We start from the raw sequence: 16,846 nt of genomic DNA, 5'->3' as shown, positions 1-16,846 counted from the left end.
GCATCAACAGCATGCTCTAGCCCCACCCTCGCCGCAGACATACTCCCAACGAAAAAAAAAGCACACCCTGTGTACACACACATGACATAACGTGTAATGGTTATAGGCTCCACAATAACACAGCATTGGCCGCGACATGCATGCAGCAAAACAGATAAGAAAATAGCGGAGCACATCACTAAACGAAAAAAGCATCCTATCGTACCTTCTTGACAGATAACCATAGTGGTAAGTATGGCACCTTTACATTTAGTTTGGATGCCAGTGCCATTCATGCTATAGTGGCCAGACTTCTCAGTAACTCACTCGCCATGACTATCACCCAGATCCAGCACACATGCCCATGCGAGCTCCGCCGTCGGTCCGAACTACTGAAAGCCGGGCAGATTCCTCAAAATTAATAAGTTTCATGTCATGGTAATATACATGGTATGATGGGACCGGACGAAGTGTCCTTGTTATCTAGTTTTCTGAATTAACAGAGGTTGAATTAACGAGGTAACAGCGTAAAACAGTTGTCTCTGTAGAGATGAGTGAACCAAATTTTTACCGCATCTGGTTGACACAGGGAAAATATACCTATAGTACTTTAATACTATAATACTCTAATAATGGCCATGTTAATATGAACATTCCTATTATGTCTTGGGTGGCACAAAATATCAGTAAATCAGAAGCAGGCAATAAACAGTGCTTCCTGGAGGACAGCACTCGGAAGTTTTGGGCTGGTTTCTTGTGGTTTCGTGAGCAAAAGCACAGCGGCAGTGAGCTGCCGCAGCAGCTTCTCTGTAGTGTGCAGGTGCAAGGGTGCCAAGCATTAGAAAACGATGATGACAACGAACAGATCCTGGCAGCTTTCACCGTGCAGGCAAACACGTATGGGGATAGAAGCTGATGAGCACTAGTGAAGCTATTCAGACCTCTTTGGGAAGTGAAGGTGTTAGTAAATGCCTTCGTACTTCCATTGCGATGGCTCAGTGGTTATGGCACATGGCTACTGACCCGAAAGACGCAGGGTCAATCCCGGCCGCGGCGGTCGAATTTCGATGAAGGCGAAATTCTAGAGGCCCGTGTGTTGTGCGATGTGAGTGCTTAAAGAACCCCTGGTGGTTGAAATTTCCGAAGCCTTTCTCTACGGCGTCCCTCATAACCTGAGTCGCTTTGGAACGTTAAACCCATAAACCCTTTCTTGAATCTCAGTTTTCAAATTCATAGTGGTTTTGGATCATAAGCTTTTTAAAAGTCCTGCATTTTGTGGATTAAAAAAAAATGTATCAACGAGGTTCTACTGTACCTCCACTTACAGTATGCCTGAGTCACCTAATCAAAGAAATAAAAGCGTATCTTTTGTATAGTGATTCCGTTTTCTTCTCATCTAATTGTAGCATTCACTTGCAACTTCTTTATAATCGACCAGTCTGTCAAAAAATGCACAGGCTTAATGAAAGTTTGTGCACTAACTGAATGTGTTTCAGTTCAGTGCAACCTGCTGCACATTGTAGTTCTTGTTATACATTATATGAGTGCCTGTTGCAGCCTCTTTGGCCAGTCCAGCACTCCTGCGTTTGGCCAGCCCCAGGCTGCGAGGTAATTGATGGCCTTAAATGCTTGCAGGATACACTGTGCATGAGTGTTAGGGAATTCTCAAGTATATGAATGGCCTGCATAATGCACATGCATGGATGTGCCAAAGCATGATGTACTGATGATGTGCAGACGTACTGCATTGATTTCATCATTTCATGCATTTTATTCAGATACTACTATCAAGTGTCCTCCAGTAAACCTTAAATCCTGGTTGGACAGCTATGCCAAAGCTCATACATTGGAAAACATTTGTACACATACGAGTACATTTCATCTCACATTTTAGCAGTTTAAGGACATTGTGCTCGTATACATGCAGCTTGTGACTGAAAGCTGAGTTTCTGTTAAACAGGTTCTTCATTTATCAGGTGTGATGATTCATCTTGTGTGCTTAATACAGACCGGGGTCTCGGTTCATATATAGGAGTTTTGTGAGTGCACTGCAGCTTAACAAAGCTCACCTTTCGATGTGCTATTTGCATGGCACTTTCACTGCTCGTAGAACAGACTGGCATTAAGGCTGGTAAGTAACTGCATTAATGCTTAAACTGTGGCACCAAAAATCTTTCATCTTTAGGTTAAACTTTGTACGATGGTTTGGACACATGCACCAGCAGAGCTGTTATAAACACATGAGGCTGATGTTCACAAGCATAGAGGGAACTCTCTCCCTGCATATTGTTTCCTGAGACGGAGTAACAAAACAGCCAGCTTATATAGCTGCACTGAGGCATTGTCTGCAGACAGAGCAAAGTGTTTTCTTGTTGTTGGTCATTTCTCCTGGGGCTGGTGTTGACGCCCGCTCTGTTTGTCCCGAGTTGCAGCTTGGCATAAACAAACTTTTTTTTTGGAGTTGGACATATCTGTCAATTTAGAGACAATATTGGGATTAATTGACTTGGTGATATATGGAGACCGTAGGCGTATGAATGCACAGCAATTAAATATGCTTGAAATGCTAGCAAGTGGTGCTGGCAAACACAGCATGATAACAGACATACAGTTGAAGAGACATTCTAGCAAACAATTGTGCATGCACTCTTTTGTTTTCACAAGCAGAGAGGGAGAAACAAGTCAGAAGGTTTCACTGGAATCATCAATTCTGAAGCGTTTATTTTAAAAGACCTTCTTAGCTGGTATCATAGCTGTTGTTGTTGACACTTGAGTGGTACATTTTATTCCCTGGTATGTAATCTGTACATTTACGCTGGGAAATGCATGAGTGTTCATTAGTGTCCATGCCAGGAGTTCATTGCATGTTAGACCACTCAGTCTGTAGCCTTTGTTACTGTAAAGCACGATACATTTATTGTAGCTTTTCATGCGATAAATGCAACTTGGAACTTTGCACAGCCCTGTGCTTTTGCACCAGTCTTCCATCATCACCGAGAAAAATGTGAAGTAATAAAAGCATTATGGTGCAGTGCTTTTCTCGTTACATGGCAGTTGAGTCGCATGTCCCGTCTCCATCCATTGTTCTCTTTTTTTCTTTTTCTGCTGTTGTTTTTTGTAGCATAGTCTTAGGCATGTTTGTCATTGTGCCATGTACTTTGTCTAAATTTGTGGTCTGTGCTTTCAGCGGTTTTGGCCAACAGTCGCAGGATCAGCAGCAACAAGGTGGTGGTTCCAGCCTGTTTGGCACAAGTGGTTCTGGGTTTCTCAGCGGTCTTGGTTCCAAGCCAGCAGCAGATGCACCCAATAAGAATGTGTTCGGTGGCTCGTCAACCTTCAGCTCTTCTGGACAGACCTCCAGTATGCCAGCACTAAAGTTCTGTCAATATGTTGCATGGCACTGTGCTGAACTGCATGCGTATTACCTTGTGTGAACTTGAGCTTTACCTCAAACAACCTTTTGTCTGTCTAAGAGAGCTTAAGTGTATGACCCCACCGCCCATTTTTGTTCACATACTATGTCAGAAGGTATGGTTTGGGCATGTGGAGATTTGCATGGTAAACACTAATTGACTGTGTAGTTGCCGTTCTTTACAGAGCATGTAGTGTGATGTGGGTTGCATCAGGCCGCACTGTAGGGGTTGCTACTATAGAAGGTAGCTAGGTACAGTGACAGAGACGCAAGTTTGTAACAGGCAATGGGAGGAGAGGTATGCGTTGTGTCCTGTTTTCGCGTTTGAGGCAAGAGGCTGTGCTTTTGTGTCGAGGGGAACACTTGAAGAAAGTAATATGCCACCAGCCACTTCTGCACCCTTCTCACACAAAGTGCAAAAACAAGGGAAAGTGCATCACACGGTTTGGTGAATCTTAGCATTATGTCACTGGCCAAGGTTGTGGCCCCAGTTCAAATTGGAGAGCTAGGCCTAGGTCCACGGGGACAGAGGAAAAGGGGTCCTCCATGGACCCCTCCTGAGTAATGCAGTCCACCTAGCTCACCGTGTTAAACTGGATAGGATGACTTTGCCAAGGAATATCATCCATTGAGGCAGTGTCAAGGAAATCATGGGAATATCTGGAAGGATAGGCCTGCCAGCTGCATTCATTGCTGTAGACATGATGGGATTGGTTCAGAGAATTTCAAGGTACAACGTAAAACAATGGCATGAGCCTCTTGAGGCATTGCAGACTTTCCTATCAAGGGGGTCATGCAAGACATGTAATGGTTCGGTGGGCTGTTGGAGGCCCATTATCATTTTCCCATGTGAATCTTCATCAGAACCGCGAGTTTTCGCATGCCACTGTTATGAACGCAGATCTGCATCTCCTAGCAAGTAAAGGGCTTCTACATGCATTTACTCAGGGTGCATCAATTACTTTATTGGCCTAGGCACGCCATGTGTCGATTTAATTCCATTTGTCTGCGCCGGTTTGCAAGGATAAAATTGCAAAATTGCTGTGCCAGTTGTATTATTGTGCACCAAAATGACATTTTGGTGAGTAATTGAGCCAAATGAAGTATGAAAAGAGTATCTAATGACATTGTTTGCTCGTATGCTCTGAAAAGTAGTGCCCCCTACCCTCTCCCTCACATGAAAATGACCTGATGGAACTATTAAAACATGTATTTAGAACCACCTGAGGACCTATTGGAAGCAATTATATTTCACTTCATTCCAATTGTGTTTTTGGAAGTTTCAATAGGCCTTTTCTAACAGGGCTGTGTGGCTCACAGGGCACAAACAAAAGCAACCACAGTGGTTCAGCAGTTAGCAATATCAACGCTGTGGTCACACACCACAGGCACACACAGCCACATTGTTCGGAGCAACACTGCAGGAAGGACCATACTATACGAAAGGGGGTGCGGACACAATGAGGATAGCGTGCAAACAAACTGAAAAGACTAACAGACGTACATACAGCCTATTTAATATATGCCCCACTAGTTATATATTTGTCACTGTGTATTGCAGCACTTGTCAAATTTCCTCTAGTGCATGTTCCACAAATGAGTTTCTTTGACAGCTTAGAGCCATGTGCAATTCACTGTCTTCTTCCTGTTGAGCATGATATTCATAGATGCTACAGGGTGCAGCAGATATGTGCTTTTGGATGAGGCATGCGGCGAAGTGGGCACGTTTCCACTAAAGCGTTGTTTGTTGAGTTATTTGTTATTTGTAGTCAAAATTTGAATTTCCCTGTCCTTGCGCCTTTCCCTCTCCTCTCGTCAGTTTTTGCCCGGTGAAATGTCTGTCCCGCCGCCGCGGTAGCTCAGTGGTTACGGCACTCGGCTGCTGGCCCAAAGGACGCGGGTTCGATCCTGGCTGCGGCGGCCGAATCTTGATGGAGGAGAAATTCTAGAGGCCCGTGTACTGTGCGATGTCAGTGCACGTTAAAGAACCCCAGCAGGTCGAAATTTCCGGAGCCCTTCACTACAGCGTCTTTCATAGCCCGAGTAGCCTTGGGACGTTAAACCCCAATAAACCAAACTGAAATGTTTGTCCGCCAGCCCCACGTACTCGGCTCCTCCGCCGGCCGCCGCATACCCCAGGGAGTGGAGCCAGCGCCTCCTAAACTGTGACGGTTCGCTGTGGTACCACTTTCAGTGTCATCCAAGAACAGTAGGACTCAAGGCTTGGAGTCAGGTATGGACGGGTGCATGGAAGGGGACTGCGCTCGCGTCATGCCGAAAACGAAACGGGGCCCCCGTGCACTGCTGCCTTGAGACAAAGTGATATGCGTTGGTAATGTCCCCCCCGTTCGGCGTTCGAAGTGCTCTGGCTGGCGTCGCTGGGGCGTCGTTGGCTGCGTCGTACAAGCTCCCGGTTCGAGTGCCAGTGGAGGCGTTGCTGGCAATGTTGGCGTGGAGGTCACCACCCGGATGGGTGGCAACAGCGCTGGAGGCACCCCTGGCCGTAGCAGGTGGTTGCGTCAGCCGTTGACTCCCCGGAATGGGCTGTGGAATGGCAGGAAGTCTACGGTGCGACACCGTAGAACTCGAGATCACCGTAGCAGAAGCCAGCGTTGCTCTCTTCCTGCCAAGATGTTCCTGACCCACCGGAACCTCTTGGGAGATCGCGGACTCGCTTACTAGGCGCACACTCCAAAAGAAGGGTTGAATCGGGTTTATTGCCTGAAAAAATTTGCACGCACGCGCATGCTTTTCACGCGTCTGCGAATGGACGACTTCCAGGCAAATAGCGAAATCTCGGTCTAGGCGAGTCGGATCGCGATTTGCCGCAGTGAACGCGACTTTAAAGTTCTAGCGCCCGACTTCGTTGCAGTTGTCGCAGATAAGAGGCAGGGCAGGAGTGCGCACTGCGCTGTGTCCTTCCGCGGGGGTCGACCATTCAGTCGGGTGTGAGGGATGCTGCTGCAGACCCAGGGCCACTGGGACCAGCTAGCTCTTCCGCCTGTTCGGTCACTGAACGAAAGCCAGGGAATATGCGTTGCGCGTAGATGGCGGCGCGTGGCTTGACTGGACTAGGTCATGCCTACACCCCTCACCTCAGAAATAGCGTTACAGAGCTACACCTTGGAGCCTAGATGGGAAAGGGATGAATAGCCCCCCACCCCCCTCGCTGCCTTCCCCTCTGCCCCTTCCTCTCCCGAGACCATGCTGTAAAATCGTGCAGTGAGGAACGCATTGCAGGCTGTAGGGCAGTGTGGGATAAGCGCATTGCAGACTGGATTGTGATCTAGTTAATCCGGGTGTAATCCAGGTGGGCATTCACGCAGAGAATATGGCATCTGTGGCCGGCCTGTGTAGGCATCCACACAGCACCCACCCTTCCTAGGTTTGGAGGTGCGTTGCAGCTGCTGCTGCCACTTCACCTGTAGGGAGAGGGAAAAGTCTTGCTGTTTATTTTATTTTTATCATTTTTCTTCCCTTCTTTACCCACATTTTTGCGATCATTAGTGTATGCATTGCATGCATTTTTAGTGAGCACGAGCCAAACTATTCTGCTTGTCTGGGTTTTCATAACTCTTGTGGCAAAGTCTGAATAGTTAAGGTTTAAAGATGCACTGTCTTGTTCTCAGGACTTCCTAATGCATCTTAACTGTAGTGTTAATTGATGGCTGCCTTCTGTGGTGGTGCTTTCACCAAAAATAGCTTGCTGGTGCACCTGCTGGAACTTGCTTATTAGTTGTTGTGCCGTTTGGTTTTTAAGGTGTTCAATATACTACGTGTACCATGTGCTTGTATACTGTACCAAATTTTTCCTTAAAACCTTGGTATTGAGTCCTAACATTAATAGGGCTGACACTGAGAGTGAACCGAAAAATGTTAGTGCTTATGATAAAGCTGCACATCCCTTTTTGTTGTCTATAACTCCCCTTAGAGAGAGTACCAGAAGAAGCCTATATTAGAGGCTGTGAATTTTAACTGAGATGTCAAGATGCATGTCAAATTCACTTTGTTGCAGATCTGTTTGGCAACCAGGGAGCATCATCCTTTGGATCCTCTGCGTTTGGGAGCTCATTGGGTGCAGGCACCTTTTCCGGAGGTGGAAGCTTTAGCATGACTGGTGGCAGTGTGGCTCAGTCTGGCTTTGGGGCATTCCAGCAGCAGCAGCAGCAGCAGCAGCAGCAACAGCAGACTCCAACCAAACCAGGCATGTGTATGATTGGGATGTCAAGGCTGTGCGTGTTCTACTTTCTGCATATAAGATTGGCACCAGTGTTAAAGATAAAGACATAAGGTCTCCTTGATTTGGCTGCACTTTCTTCACCAGTACAAGACGTGCAGCACTCTCGCACTCGATTTGACAGTGCAGCTAGTGCCACTTACACTTCTGCACTAGCCCCCTGGTGAGGTCTCTTCTCGTGCAAGTAGTGCAGGGTGCTTGGCATGCTTTGTAGCCGACAGGTAGCAGACGGCTCTGCAACCATGCTTGTCTTAGTCAGCAGTGTTGAGACCATAATTGAGACGGCCGCATACCCGTGCTAGACTCAGCATCGGCACCGTGCTCTCAACAAACAGCTGATATGACTGCGCATGTGTGTGTGTCTGTACGAGCATAAACGACCGGCTGGCAGGCTCACTGCATATGGGTTCTCACCTTTCTGAAATACACCACTCCATCTTCAGGCCACTGCCCAGGCAAGGCCATCCACATCTCTTGACAGATGCGGCCAACGCTCCCCTGCCATTTCAAAAGAAAGGCTCGCTGGCCTTTGAGCTGGCAGGCCGCGCAGCTTCCCCGCATCGGGAGAAGGCACTAATCCGTACCCCTGCTGGTTCCCCGCGGAAATCCAGCGCCTCCTGCGAAGTGTTTGGTATAAGCAGTGGTCCACCTCTGCAGCAGCGGCGGCGCAGCTCCCTTGAACAAAAAAAGGGGAGGGAAAATGCCAATAACTAGCCCCACAAAAGTGGGACCATAGGTTTTTAAATACATCCCCAAAAGGCATCAGATATGGTGTTCCTAATTCACTGCAACTGTCGAGGCATGTTAAAAAACTACAGTGATGTAAAAGATATTCTGGCTTTATATTCCCCGGTTGTTTTGTGTCTCCAGGAGACAAACTTAGGATCAAAACATAAAAGTATTTTAAGTAAATATAAACTCTTTCGCCACGACCGAGAGCATGCAAATAGGCTCTCTGGAGGTACCATCATAGTCGTCCAGAGTAGTGTGGCCACTCACGAAATGATGCTTCAGACTACATTTGAAGCTGTTGCAGTCACTATTGTACATTTAAAAACAATTACAAGATGTTTCGTATATCTTCAGCCACACCTGACAGTAACACTCCATGACTTTGAAAATCTTTTGAAGCAGTTACCAGAGCCATATCTGTTAGTTGGGATTTTAATGCTTAGAAAATCTTTTGAAGCAGTTACCAGAGCCATATCTGTTAGTTGGGATTTTAATGCTTGCTCCAATTTGTGGGGAAGCCAACTCTGCATGAACACCACTTGAAGCCAACTCCACAAAAAGCAAATTCCTCATGAACAGTTATTACAAGAATTTTTGGCGCTGGACGAAAAATACAAAGAATACACAGCATTTTATACAAATGGCCCTTATACTGCACATTACGTTGGAAGTGCTGCAGTGCAAGATAAATGGGAAAAGGTTGTCAGGCTGCCTCAGTGCGCGTCGATTTTCTCAAGAAGCTCAATGTTATGCCATTTCCATGGCTGTAGCAAAAATAGTCAGAACATTCAAAACAGCATCATCTACATGGACTCGCTGAGTGTAATCGCAGCACTGCACGCCAGGAATGTAAGAGAACCTTTAATAGGAGATATAATACATAACATAATAACTTCTGAAACCGAAAGGCATGAAATTAAGTTCTGCTGGGCACCAAGCCATCTTGGAATTAGTGGCAGCGAGAGAGCTGACGCTTGCACTGCTGAAGCTCACCATAAGGAAGTCAGGACTGTAAATATACCCTATGCAGATTGCATAAAGTTAGTGAAAAATGAGCTTAAAGAAAAATGGCAGTCTACATGGAATAGTGAAGAGAATGAACTACATGTAGTAAAACCCATTCTGGGAGAATGGAGATCATGCATGCATCAGGAATGTTTTATAGAGGTAATTTTATGCCACATACGCATCGGACACACATGTGAACTTTCTACTGACAAAACAAGACAAACCTCTATGTGAGAAATGTGGAGGTGAGCTCACAGTAAATGACATTTTATTTTCGTGCAAAGTACTCGAACGGCTAAGGAAAAAATACTTTACTGTATTTTACAATTAACACATTCCCTTCCACCCCAATTTACTTTTAGGAGATAATCCATTATAGAATATTTCATCTGTGTTTAGTTTCCCGAAAGAAGCGGCGATCTTAAACAAACTATAATATAACAAAAACTATAAACTAAAAATTCTCACCCTGTGCTTTGACACATTTCATGATGCACCTCATCCTTTTTCTCAGGCCTGAGAAGAAGGCTGAGGTCTTTATTTGATTTGTTGGACTCCTCGGAGTCCTTGTCCGGACAAGCACTGTCGCTGAGAGCAGCCAATTCTTGGAAGAAATTGCACCATGTGTTTGGTGCATGATGGTCTGAGTTGCTTATGCGCCATAAAACCCAATACAATACAATACAATTCACCTTTCTGTCCATCCTTGCACGTTGCTTTACACCATTGCTATTTTGTATGCAAGTATTATTATTGCACGCAGCACGATAGAGCGTTTTCATAAGAGCGTATCCATAAGGCAGATGATGTCGTGTTATTTTGTAATACGTGGATGATCGCAAATTTAGTTTGGAATGACTCGCTATATATGGCATCATCCACACCTCTGCTTAGAGCAGCGACTGGCCTTGAGGTCGCCATCAGCCCACGCCTTCGCCGCCACTGTCTGCCGACTTCGAGCACGAGTTGTTAATATAGTCCAAGTTAATTATCAGGTAAAAATTTCTTTCTCCAATTGGTGGACAACCGCAGTCACTTTTCGGATAGAACGGCAACAGCCTGAATTCGTCTCGAGCGGAAGTATGAATGTTCTCGGGAATTCAAAGTTTGTTGCCTCTCGGAAGTATCCGTTGACTCGGTGACGGTCAATAGATTGGCCTGCGCCACTTTGCACAACAGAACAGAAAGGACGGTGTCAAATTCTGTATCACTCTCTCGGAATTAACAAATTTCATAGCCGCTCCATTGGATGAGCCACTTCAAACAAATGCACAGCGTTCAATACAACTAGCACATTCCCATGCATATGTCAAACCACGGGACAAATACGAACACATGGCTGCAGCAGATGTACATTTCTTCTCTTTTGCACTCGACTTGGCCACTGTACCGAGAGCACTAGTGTCAGCTTACGCTCGCACCACAAGAACTGGTGCTGCACTGGCACGGCACTTTTGTAAACTAGTGCAGAAATTGCAGCCAAATCTAGGGGACCTATAGAAGGAGCACACAGGGCAACCATTGGTTGTCCAACAATTGTCTTACGTACTTCTATGTCTTCGTCCTTAATGCTGGTGCTAAATTTATATGATGAGTCACCAACTCGCCCAACTGTGTGCACAACTTTCTTGTGTGACTTCTTTAATGCGCTGTTTAAACTTAGCAAGATAGGCTGTGCTCTTATTGGAACACCAGAAGCTGCAGCGCGAAAACATTGTTTTCACAGAGACGTAGTTAGCTGTTTAAAGTTGGCAAGTTAAGCTGCACTCTTATTGGAACACCAGCAGTTGCAGTGTGAAAACATGGTTTTTGCGGAGACATGGTTAGCTCAAGTTTAATGAGAGCAATAAAACTTGCCAGTAAGTGAAGTTCTGTATTTTTCTTGGTTATTAGACTGCATAATTGGTTACAATGTGCTGTTGATTGTCTGTTCTTTTTACATGAAGAAGAAACCTCTAGTTTCGAGACACTGGGATTCTATCTGGAGTTTTTAATGAATCAGATTAGGATTAGTGCTTGTGATGAGCTGTCTGTTTTGACTCTTCTCATTTTTAGTTTGCTTTTGGCTATTACAGCGAACAGACACATTCACAGAAAAATTGCATTATTTTAATAACAGGCTACCCAACAAAAATAACTAAGGATGTTTAAATATTCGAAATTTCTCCTAGTTTGTGAATAGCATTGGCTATTTGATTTGCATTTCACTTTCATAGTCAAGCCTTCCAAACATTCAGAAATTATGAATTTTCTTATTCATTTGGACTCGTGGTTATGCTTTGAGGGGCTTCCAAACTTGCTATTTTTTTTTCATAGAATTGATTCCCAGAGCGCAGCTTAAGTGCATGCGTGGTCTTTCAAAAAATTCAGTTCATTGACAGCCATCGAGATAATCGGCCACCGCAGCACAGCCACTGCACAGTGGCAAGTCTGAAAACGAAATGCAGCACTGTGCTGCACGTCATAGTCGATAACTGGCTATGAAAGCGCTTGCAAAGGAAGCTAACAGGCGACGGTATTCCCATCACTTTTGGTCACTAAGGTAAGTGGTGTGGTGCGCACATAAGGGGGCTTGCGGAGTGGGTAAGCCTGAAGCATTTTTGCATTCCTGCGGTTGTTTTGTGGTGGTTTCTTTCATCCTGCACGATTTTCTTCGTTTAAGATATTGAAACTGTGTTTGCGAAGGTATGAGGGAGAAGGTAAAGAAAACTGACCGCCAGTTACTACGCCTGTGTAACACGAGATTCAGCGACAGATATTAGGAAGTTTTAGCTCGGTCATGCAGTAAATACAGCAATGTACAGCAAATGTAGCTTGGCAAGCACGGCAGTGGTAGCAATTCTGCCTCCTCCTGTCCATGCAGCGGCCTTTGGTGGTCCTCCATCATTTGGCGGCAGTCCAACTTTTGGTGGGCCTCCACAGTTTGGTGGATCACCTACATTTGGAGGCAGCCCTGCTTTTGGAGGAGCAGCCACCTTTGGCTCTACCGCATCTTCACAACAGTCACCTCAGCAGTCATCTCAGCCACAGCAGCAGCAGCAGCAGCAGCAGCAGCAGCAGCAGCAGTCAGGATTCATGATGTAAGTTGTTTTTCATCTTTTTTTTACTTAAAAAGGTTCAGAAGAAACATTCAGTTAGCAAAACCAAGCAAAGGTAGAAGTATTAAGTGGGTTATGATTAGTGTTGGCTAGTTGCTGACTCGGTAATTCAATTATTTTTACATTAATCTATTACTAGCATACGTTTCCTTAATACGGCCTAAAATCGAATATGCGTCGGCCATCTGGGACCCGGATCAAGCATACCTTATAGATGACTTGGAATCTTTGCAAAACCGTGCCGTTAGATTCATCATTTCTGATTATTCTCGTCATACTAGCGTCACCGCACTAAAGGCTCGCGCCGAACTTGATACGTTATCACATCGCCGCAAACTATCACGCTTGACCCTTTTCCATAAACTTTACCATCATGTTCTGCTCCATAACGATTTTTTTCAATCACCTGAATCTTTTTTTCCACATCGCGACCACCCGCTGAAAGTTAAACGCATATCATGCCACACTTCTTCTTTTGCTAACTCTTTCGTACCACATACTATAGTCGACTGGAATAATCTACCATCACACATAGCTTCTGAAAGGGATCTTAACAAGTTTCAGGACCTTCTAACCCAAATGTCTGTTTAGCTTTACTAATTGATTGTACCACTTGCTGCATTGAGCTGTTTTATTATTTTGTTTTGTTCCTGCGATTGTTATTGCCTCTAAAACGCTATCTGTTCTTTTTTCGTGTAAATTACAATGTATACTACGGGTTTTTGTTTGTTTCTTGTTTTGTTTTCTACATGTGCTTTTTGTATTTATGTATTGCACCTTGGTGCTTGCTCATTCTTATTTTGCGTTGTGTGTCATTGCTCCCCCCTATGTAATACCCTCGATTGAGGTATTTAGTGGTTTATTGAATAAATAATAAACTAGTAATGTTACATTTTTTTTTTTTTTCCAAAAACAAGTTTTAACCAGTCGTATAGCTTCGAGAACCTTGCATGGAATTCTTTTGTATTAGAGTGAGAGCAGTCTATCTATCTACGATGAAGCCTTGCACGTGAGGATGTCCACACATGCAAGCTGGAATGGAATGCGAGATGCGAAGCACAGAACACGAGATTAGTCAAATGCAAGCCAGAGTGGCTTGCATTTGACTAATCTCGTGTTCTGTGCTTCGCATTTCGCATTCCATCACGAAGGCACAATGGTATGTCCTGTTCAGTGAGCTTGGGGTTTGTCCCCCTCAGAGCGTATACAACAGCGAAGCACGGTGTGTTGTGTAACTTTAAGGCAGTGCACAAGGTCTTCATGGTTAAAGCAACAGACTTCTTTCCGGCATGAACATCGAGCTGCCCTTCAGTGTGGTTACTGATGTGTTCACAAGGAAATGTGGGAAAAAATGCTGAAGTAAACTTCAAAAAACAGGTGCAGGTTAAATTACCAATGGGCATATTGGAACAGACTGTAGTTCAAGCAAGCCATGCCATCTAATTTTAATATGTATATGTTCGTTCTATCTAATAAGATGGATGAAAAATAACATGATAGTAATCGATTACTTCTCTATAATTGTTAATTTTCATGGGGAGTAATTGGCCACTGAAATCAGTTACATTCCAGATAAAGTAATTGTAATTGTAATCACATTCCTATCATTCTGACATCTGCACTACTGACACCTGCTGCAGAAACATTAAAAAAAAAAAAAAGAATATTGCTGCTAACACTCAATCCTGTAAAAAAAAAAATGCTCAATTCTTATTTTTTTTTTTATTTTTATTTCAAGATACCCCTAAAAGCCCTCTTCACGAGAGTATTACATAGGGGGTGGCAAAAATTACACATTGTATACATAGAAGGAACATCTAACATGAGTAACAGGGCAAAAAAAGAAGCAAGAAAAGAGCAATAACTGGTAGTCAGCAACAATCGAAATGTGGCGAAACAACAAGACGCAAAAATCTGCCATTTTTAATGTAATTGCCGAAAACTAGAGGCCCTAGGTGTGCCAGTCCTCCAAAAAAGCATGCAAGTTTTGCAAGCAGCTATGGCTAATGCTATAATATGTAAAATAGACCAGTATTTACAGGATCCTCACCCTCAGTTAACACTGTAATGCCTGGGCAATTAAAAGTAAAAAAAATTTCTGAGCTTCTGGTATTTCGTTGCCAGCTGCCGCAGTGAGCAGTTATGGCACTCTGCTGCTGACCCGAAAGACGCTGATCGATCCCGGCTGCTGCGGTTGCATTTCGATAGTGGCAGAATGGCCTGTGTACTGTGCGATGTCAGTGCACGTTAAAGAACCCCAGGTGGTCGAAATTATCCGCAGCCCTTCACTACGGTGTCCCTCATCACTGCAAGGCCATTTTGTTTAATTTTTTCGTGTAACTTAGATTTAGACATACCTAGCATGCTCAGATATCTTTTTTCGGGGGCACTCCTATTAAGTTTGACTTCTGATAAGATGAACACATTTTCATGGCAGGTTCATCTTAATGGGAGTCTACTCTATGTTGAGAAAGATGCAGTCTGTGAAGTACTGTGAGAATTTTATCATTTTTTCTGAACACGAGTGAAAAATATTGCCATTTCTATCATTTGTGTTTGCATGTGATGATATGCCTGATATTTCAGGCTTAAAAGACGTGCTACTGATGAGTCCCATCACTTTTCAGGTCTAATAACTACTAATGCTTTTTTTGTTTTCTTTTCTTTTCGTTCTGCTGCAGGTTCAGCAATGTAGAAGGTCCAACTTTTGGGGGATTGGCTGCACAGAGCAGCACTCAGCAACAGCAAGGCATGGGCTTCGGCAGTGCGTTCGGCTCTCCAGGCTTTGGAGGTGAGGCCTGTACAGATTTTATACATCCAGTATTTCTTGCTTTGCCTTTGTAGCTCTGTCTTGCAGCAGTAACCCCAAGTTCAGCTTGTTGCCATAGTAGAAGTGTGCTGGTACAATGCTCAAGCTTAGTTGCACTTCCTTCAAAAGAAGGTGTAGGTTTTGTATTGATCAGAAGTTGGGCTCATCATATCTGAATCAAAGACACTTGGTTTTGGATGAAGAGCAACTATTTTAGCTCATAGTGGGAAGTTCTTTGTTTGATAGCAGTGGTAAAAGGGCTGAGTTAACTGCAAAATTGGCCTTATTTGCAGGTCTCTAAATCAATATCAACATCCTCTTTTTTTTTTTGTCTGTGGTGCCTTTTAGTTTTGTAATTGGCTTGTGTAGTACCATAAACATATTAATGTGCTGCATGAAAATCGCAAGCAACATTGACTTATGAACGTTTATTTCTAAAAATTTTTTGCCTTTGGTGTTTCATTGTTTCAAAATGAGCACCGTGGTATGATTTTTGTGGTACTACGAGAATCTCGAACAATGGACATATTCGCATAATAAACACACTGCTACAGTGGCTACCAAAATCACTGTTTTTCTTTATCTATATGGCGCCCCCCTGTTCTCGTCCTGCAAGAGTTCGTACTAAGACCGTGTTGCCTGGTGGTGTTCAGGTGTCGACGCAGCATGCGTGCGCTCACGTCACATGCACATGGAATTTCAAGCACCTAGCGACACTGAGCAAGCTTCGCGGGACTTGCAACAATGTGCTGACCGCTGACACTCTGGGTGACACCAGATTAGTTACCCACCCCTTGCCTGGTGTCACTAGGCCTAATGTACTCTGCAGTGAAGGTCTAAACGTTTACCTGTTTCCACCGACACAATAACTTCACATGGAAATGAACATGTAACTGATTTCCGTCACACCTACGTCAGCGAAGTGAGCAGAAAAACAGGCCAGCCGAAAGCCACCTCATGCCAACGGCCACAGGCTGCACTCGTGGAGTCCAAGCCATTGGCAACAACGTCGCAGGCAGTCGTGCACCATATCGTATTATTGAGCGGGCATGTCTGCGCATCATTTCTGATTCCGCTGGGAATGCCAGTGCCATCACTCAGTGTGCAGAGCGACTTCAGCAGCCATTTCTGGTGAAACAACACAAGATATCGAACTCTGTGGGTGTATTTGAATGCGCGGAAAAAAAAAACAAGAACAGCTGCTTACTTCCAAAAACTTCATTGAAGCGGAACTGGCAACCGCGGTGGCTCAGTGGTTATTTCGCTCTGCTGCTGACCCAAAAGACGCTGGATTCGATCTCGGCCGCGGTGGTTCCATTTCAACGGAAGTGAAATGCTAGAGACTCATGTACTGTGTAACGTCGGTGCACATTAAAGAATCCCAAGTGGTCAGAATTTTCCAAAGCCCTCTACTACTGGTCTTTCATAACCAAACCAAACCTAGTCATGGATCCAGTCAGTTAGCAGATGTATCGTGTGCGAGTAACTGTGTGTGCAGGTACGAGCAATATGAAACAAAGGACCAAATTCATGTATATATTTCTGCATCAAGCTTGCAACAAAATGAAACA

General features: G+C 44.5%; 1 protein-coding gene across 3 annotated transcripts in view; it reads left to right on the top strand.

Annotated features, from left to right (window-relative positions):
- The window catches only part of Nup214 (nuclear pore complex protein Nup214), a 120,859-nt gene that overhangs the window by 97,332 nt on the left and 6,681 nt on the right, over positions 1-16,846 (top strand). For 2 of the 3 annotated variants that reach the window (XM_089581058.1, XM_089581057.1), the window contains exons 29-33: positions 1,537-1,587; positions 3,167-3,339; positions 7,407-7,595; positions 12,232-12,448; positions 15,148-15,257. In XM_089581058.1, coding sequence (XP_089437184.1) covers positions 1,537-1,587; positions 3,167-3,339; positions 7,407-7,595; positions 12,232-12,448; positions 15,148-15,257 — 740 coding nt within the window. The remainder of the gene's footprint in view (positions 1-1,536; positions 1,588-3,166; positions 3,340-7,406; positions 7,596-12,231; positions 12,449-15,147; positions 15,258-16,846) is intronic. The other variant, XM_089581059.1, reaches the window with a different exon arrangement.

Source organism: Amblyomma mixtum, chromosome 3 (assembly GCF_055824585.1).
Source record: "Amblyomma mixtum isolate Tamu chromosome 3, ASM5582458v1, whole genome shotgun sequence".
NCBI classification, from domain to species: domain Eukaryota; kingdom Metazoa; phylum Arthropoda; class Arachnida; order Ixodida; family Ixodidae; genus Amblyomma; species Amblyomma mixtum.
The sequence above is the reverse complement of the archived record's forward strand: the minus strand, read 5'-3'. Positions and strand labels throughout refer to the sequence as shown.